Source organism: Dipodomys ordii, unplaced genomic scaffold, assembly GCF_000151885.1.
Source record: "Dipodomys ordii isolate 6190 unplaced genomic scaffold, Dord_2.0 Scaffold5, whole genome shotgun sequence".
Lineage (NCBI taxonomy): Eukaryota > Metazoa > Chordata > Mammalia > Rodentia > Heteromyidae > Dipodomys > Dipodomys ordii.
This window is the reverse complement of record NW_012267221.1, coordinates 21,498,459-21,505,371: the sequence shown is the minus strand read 5'-3', so window position 1 is coordinate 21,505,371 and position 6,913 is coordinate 21,498,459. Positions and strand designations below refer to the sequence as shown.

General features: G+C 43.2%; 1 protein-coding gene across 1 annotated transcript in view; it reads left to right on the top strand.

The window, feature by feature from the left end:
* Positions 1 to 149: 149 nt before the first annotated feature.
* Positions 150 to 6,913, top strand: part of Tlk1 (tousled-like kinase 1) — a 114,738-nt gene continuing 107,974 nt past the window's right edge. The window contains exon 1 of the mRNA XM_013027407.1: positions 150 to 407. Within this exon, the coding sequence (XP_012882861.1) occupies positions 269 to 407 (139 nt within the window). The 5' untranslated portion in view covers positions 150 to 268. The remainder of the gene's footprint in view (positions 408 to 6,913) is intronic.

The window sequence follows — 6,913 nt, the reverse complement described above, 5'->3', positions numbered from 1 at the left end:
GCCCCCTCGACGCCTCCTCCCCGGCGCGCCCGCCCGCTCTCTCGCGGCTCCCCCCTTCCCTCCTCCCCGGCCCCTCTCGCTCCCTCACCTCGGCCCTCCCCACGTCCCCTCTGCTCGGCTTCCTCCCCCATCCCCTTGACTCCCCCCGCCCAGCCCTCGCTCCCTCGCTCGCCCTCAGCGCGGCCCCCGCCATGACGGAGGCGGGTGCCCGTGCCGTTGCCGCCGCTGCCGTCGCAGGGGGGGAGTCGGGTTCCCAGAAAGTAGCTTGATGAGTGTCCAAAGTAGCAGTGGAAGTTTGGAGGGGCCGCCATCTTGGTCCCAGCTCTCCACGTCTCCAACCCCGGGCTCGGCGGCGGCGGCCAGGTCCCTGCTGAATCACACGCCGCCATCCGGGAGGCCCCGGGAAGGTAAGCGCCACGGCGCCGCTCCCGCTCGCGTTCCGGTTCCCGGGCCTGCGTCCCTTCCTCCTCCCTCCTTTCCGCGTCGCGACCCCGCGCCCCTCGCCGGCCCCGACCCCGGCTGGCTGGGGGCGGCGGGGAGGGTGGCGCGGGGGACTCGAGGCCGCGGGCCCCGGGGAGGTGCTGCACTCGCTGGCTTGGTGGATCACGGGTGGCGGAGGGGACGGACGATGGGTGCGCGCCGGTGGGGACCGGGCGAGGCGCACAGACGCGGGGCCCCCTCCGTGCTGCGAGGGTGGGTAGCCTTCCCTTCCCTCCCGGACTGAGCCCCCTTTCTCTCCATTTGTCACTCCGCTCAGCCCTCTTAACCTCCCGGCCTCGGGTCTCGGTTGGGCTCGGGCTCCAGTCGGAGCTCTCCTCTCCTCGCCGAGCCCCCTCCCCTTCCCCGCGCACTCCTCCCCCGGAGGCGGGCCTCGCGCGGCGAGGTGGGCTGCCGGGAACCCGGAGGATTGTAGGGTAGCCCCGGTATTGCGGGGATCGCTGTCCTGGGAAAGAGATCTAGGCAGAATTGGTTCCCAGCGTGGCCCCCTAGCGCAATTCAAACGGCCGGCGGACTCGTGGGCTGGCTGTTGGAACCACCCCTCCAGATGGTGGCAACTTTCTCTCCTTCGCCATCGCCTCCTGCCCCTCCTGCGTGTCGGTGCGTTGTCTTCGCCGGTGCCAGTAGGCTGCTGCTGCTTCTTGTTCTTTGATGCGGTGGTGGGTTTTGTGGGAAATAGCTGCGGGAAGGTTTCTGCAAACATGCACCAGATCGATGACAATTGTTTTCTAAGTTTTCTGGCTGCTTGCAGGCAAGTGTGCCACCACCAGATGTAGCAGTTACACAGCTAGCTAGTGAGGCACCGGAGTGCTTTCGACTACAATTTCAACTTGGCTGTATTTAACTTTTAAGTATACGACAGAAAAAGGAATTTGGGAGAACACTCGGTTTACAGGGGAAGAAGAAATGTGCATCGGATCTCTTCTAACGCCCTTTTGTCTGAGAAAATGCGTCATGGTATTCATCAGCAGTTGGTACATGGGTTGTTCACTCCCAGTTGTCTTGAAAGATTATCTAGGCACGTTTCAGAAAAACAAAACAAGACCAGAAAACGTGTGAAAGTCCAACAGTCTGGTGAATCTTTTGCTGAAATTTAGAGTTTCGATTTATGTAGGAATCGGTGGGATTCATTGGTTTTGAAAATAGTATGTTGGATGTGTACTATTCAGAGCCTGGCCAATTGTTAATCAAGTGTTTTGTGCCCTGAATCCAGTGGTTCCGGCAGAGCATTCTTTGTCATTTTGTTCCTGTGATCATGTGTGAAAGTGACAATAGGCTCAAAGATTGGCATGAATATCCTCTAGAAAATTCATGGAAAGGTTTGATTTATGGCATCCATTAACCACGCTAGCTTCATTGACAGACATTTCCCCTTTCATCCCACCCCCAACGCTGGAGGTTCCCTTATTAGAAGAAAACAGCTTATTTGTTCAGTCACTCAGATTAAGTACATCTGATGAATTTTCTGCCACTTGAAAATTGCTGAATGTTTTAAAATGTATTTTGTAAACAAATCAGTTGCTGCTGTTAGCATATTTTTACTTTTGTCCGTAGTTTTAGTAAGATTTAGTCGTACAGTAGGTTATGAGTTAAGGGCCATTTTATTTTTTGAAAGACTATCCTTTCTGATCTTTCACATTCCTTTCTCAAGTATTTATTAAGCCCATCACTGTGAGTCAGACCTATCCTGGATACTGAGCAATTGAATTGTTCACCTCTTCACATTTTGTTCAGTATTGAGAATTTGGGAGCCCCAAGTTCTAAATTGAGTTTTTCATAGCTTAAAAGCTTTGCTAATTAAACTTTGGATAATTAAACTTGACTCTTCAAATATCCAGAATTATTTTTCCAGCAGTTTTAGATTACAATAGATTTTTTTTTTGTTAACTCGTAGTGGTGGTGTCTGTTAATTCATGAAATAATAGGACATGCTTTTATGGAAGTTTTACTTCACACAAGTTGCTTTTTTTAAAAGGTGGGGATGTTTTGGGGTGTGTGTGTGTTGTATTGGGATGGAACTCAGCAAACACTAGGCCACTGAGCTACACTGACAGCTTCACACCAGTCCTTCTGTGTCCAAGTGGGATATTTCTTTTTGACCAAGCAGCATGTAAGCTAAAACCATGTTAATCCTCAAGGGGTATGTATTTTCAGGTTTGGAGTTGTAGTCTCAGATTTCACTAATGCTAACAGGAATTGTACATAAGAAGCTCCAGGTATCAAACTAAAGGTGTTTCTAGTTGAGTGGAACCTCAGTTTTTATTTTAACAAGTGGTTATCACCTTTTATAGGTGGGTGTGTTAAAATGCTGAAGTTGGAGAGATCCTTTGGCTTTAGGTAACTGCTAATAAGAACTTAATGTAATGAATATAGGAATCAAAGAACAGACCTAGTTTCTTGAAAAAAACTGAGGCAGTTTAAAATACAGTATTAAAAAGCTTAAGTTTTAATATATATAAACGTTTATTATTAACTCCTCTTAAGCAAATTTAACATTGAAGATGAGTTAAAGATCTGCCTTGAAATGTTAGTAAAAGTTTCTTTCTTTGAACTTATTCAAGTTTTGACATACTTGAATAAAACAAGTCTGGGATTGTAGTTTTGATTGGTGAGGGGAGGGGGAAGAGCTATGATGTGTTATTTATATCTAATTACAGTGCTAGGAATTGATCTAAGCTCATTATTTTATTTATTTATTTTTTTGCTGGTCGTGAGTCTTGAATTCAGGGCTTGGGCTCTGTCCCTGAGCCTTTCTGTGCTCAAGGCTAATACTCTACCACTTGAGCCACAGTGCCACTTCCTGCCTTTTCTGTTTATGGTACTGAGGAATGGAACCCAGGGCTTCATGCATGCTAGGCAAGCACTCTACCACTAGCCACATTCCCAGCCCCTGAGCCCATTATTTTTAATGTTGTATATTTTGGTTTGGCTCTCTTCCTCCCTTTGTTGCTTAATTGTTATGATCATATTTATAATTTGATTTGCAAATAAAATATGGCTTTAAATATGAGATTTAGGAATCTATTAGAATGTAGGAATTTATATGGTAGATATAGTACAGACTATATTCTTTCCTCTGGGCTCCTAGGCTTCTTCTTTATTAACCTTGAAGTTTTAGAGGACCTTGGCAGTATAGCTTGAGTGTTTCTGTTGGATCTTGTGAACCTCTAATCTCTACACCATTTGCCTTCTATAGTCCTATATTAAGGGGTGGGGGGAGCTAAGTGTTCTGGTAAGGTTAGTTTTACTCTGTTGAAGTTTAGGAACTTAGCGTCACATTAGCTAGATAAGCAGTGGATTTGTTTCTTTTTATTTTTTCTTTTGTGTGTTAGTGTGTGTGGGGTATTCTTCTAATTGATTACACAAATCACTTGCACTTTCTTCCCAGTTTCATCTTGTCAGTTATAAATGCTTGTTTTTACCTTTCTGTAAATAGTGGAAATATTTTATTCCAAAAGATGGCATCACAGTACAACTAAACTATTGCTGTCTGTTTCCATACTTGAGAACTTCATTCCTTAGATGAAGTGTTTGACTTATGATTGTGTGCCTGTATGGAGATGTTGAAAGTAAAACTGCCCCAGATTCTCCCACAAGTCTCTAATTTCTTGAATCACTAGATAGAGGAGGACTGGATTATGTGTTTTAAGAATTCTAGCACATGAGTGGAGTAACATTTTCAGGACAAAGATCTGGGAAATCAGTTCATGAGAAATAGGGTATAAGTTTTAACCATTTTGGTCTCAGAAGCCTCATAAATATTGAGGACCCCCAAGAGATTTTGTATATGTTGGTTGTATTTATTCATTTTTGCTATATTAGAAATTGAGAATTTTGCAGAGCATTGTGACTCATGTTTAAAATCCAAGCTACTCTCTGGAGATGGGGATTGGGAGGATAATCCTTAAAGACCAGCCTGGAGTTTGGGGGTGGGAGGGAGGAGAAAGAACATTTCAGCAAATAAGCCTTTTAATTCCAGCTGCTCTGGAGGCATAGGTGTGAGGATGGTGATGCTGCAAGACTGGTTGAAAAATAAGCCAAGCAAAAAGTACTGGGGCATAGCTCAAGTGGTAGAGCACCTGTTTAGCGAGGACAAGACCTTGAGTTCCATCCTTGATACCAACAAAATGAAAAAAATATTTTGAAAGCATTATAAAAGTAATAAGCTGATCATATTTCAATAACATTTTTATGAGAGTATGTTCCGAAACAAAAGTTTAGTGCAATTGGTATAATTAGTTGTATTTTATATTATTGGAAATCATTCTTAATATTGGATTATGAGAAGAAGGCAGGATTTTGTTTCTATTTCCATTCTATCATTATATAAACACACACACTATGAATACACACATATTCCTGCAGTCTAAATTCAATGCCACATGCTTTCTTAGCAACTGCTTTATCACTTGAGTCACACCCCCAACTCTTTAGTTATTTTCTGTGTGGGGTCTCTAGATTTTTGCCCAGTTGGCTTGGGACTTCAGGCTTCATCCTGAATACCTGGGGTTATAGGTGTGCAACTATCGTGCCCAGCTTGTTTGTTGAAGTGGATGTTTCTCTAACTTTTTAACTGGGCAGGCCTTGAACCATGACCATGACCCCTCTGGAGTAGCTGGAATTACAAGAGTAAGGCTACCTCGTTCAGATTATTATTGTGATGTATTTTGATTGAATGAAATACATAAATGATACCTCATATGAATGAGATAATGGAGTTTTAAAGGCAGTAGTAGATAACAGCCTTTTCAGATACTGTCCAAAAAGTCAACAAGTGGCAGTGTTTTTAGAACAGGTTACTTGCCATATGGAACTACTTTGTTCTTGAAAAGTGTCTCTAGGACTAACAAGAATCCTATGGACCATATATTTAGCCTATGGAACAGACCAAATGTTGAGAGACACTGGTGGTCTTCAGATAAGCATAAATAGAAGACAGTAGACTCATTGTTTTAGGAGGCAGACAAGCAGGTGAATTAGGAATGTAAATTGAGTTTAGTATAGTGTTTTGAAAAGAATGTAAGAACTGTATAGACCTGTCCAGCAATAAAAAGTATTTAGCTGTAAGAATTTAAAGTACATTATAGAGAGAATTTTGAGAGAAAGTGGAGTTGGATTCCGTGAATTCATAAATTGGAATGATTGGATTGAGCGACTTTAAACTTCCATCTAGTTTAAAAATGTAAATATTCTATGATTCCTTTGAAATCTCTGAATACTGTTAAACTGTATACTTGTATATCTATTAGCATTTTTGGATATTTTGTCAAGTCAATAGTTTGACACTGTTGTAGACTTTATGCATTCTTATTGTGCTTTTCAACTCTGAGGATTCTTCTGTATTTTTTGGAGTTGATGAGATCAATCTTCCTGAAATGTTGCTAAATTCCCTGTGAAATATAATAAGTTTTGAGAACATTCCAGGGAATCAAAGGCTGTTTTTATGGTACAGTTTATTGGAGTGATGTGAGTACAGCATTTTGGAATACTGTGGAAGGGGTCTAGTTTTGAAAGAGAAGCTATCAACATGGTCTATATAGTCTTTTATTTGTAATTGCTTATGATTTTGAAAGTAATATGCTTGAGATGTTCTGTTTTAAAGCTAGAGTCCAAAAAACAGAAACACAAAGGGACAGTGTATAAGTTTATCTCTTGAGTTAAACATGTACATTAAGATGGGCGCTAGTGGCTCACGCCTGTAATCCTAGCTATTCAGGAGGCAGAGATCTGAGGATCACTGGTTGAAGCCAGCCTAGGCAGGACAATCCATGAGACTCTCAATCTCTAATAAACTACTCTGAAAAAGCTGGAAGTAGCACTTTGATATAAGTGGTAGAGCGCTATCCTTTAGCAAAGAAGCTGAGGGATCAAGCCCTGGCCGAGTTCAAACCTTAGGACCGCCCTTCCTTCTCCACAAAAATGCACATTAAGCTGGGCGCTGGTAGCTCACACTTGTAATTCTAGCTATTCAGGAGGCTGAGATCTAAGGATTGCAGTTTGAAGTAGGAAAAGTCATAAGCCTCTTATCTCCAATTAATCACCAAAAATCTGAAAGTAGAACTGTGGCTCAAGTGGTAAAGCCCTAGCTTTGAGCAAAAAAATACAGGGACAGTGCCCAGGCTCTTGAGTTCAAGCCTCAACACACACACACACACACACATACACACGCACGCACGCACACACGCGCGCGCGCACATACACACACACGCGCACTGTAATTATAATTTGGATATAAAATAAAGAATTTTAATTCCTAATTTGTCTCATGAATTACTCTTGTAATATTTATCATTGCTTGTAAAAATTCATATTTTTTTTTGCCAGTCATGGGGCCTGAACTCTGGGCCTGGGTGCTGTCCCTCAGCTCTTCAGCTCAAGGCTAGCGCTCTACCACTTGAGCCACAGCGCCACTTCC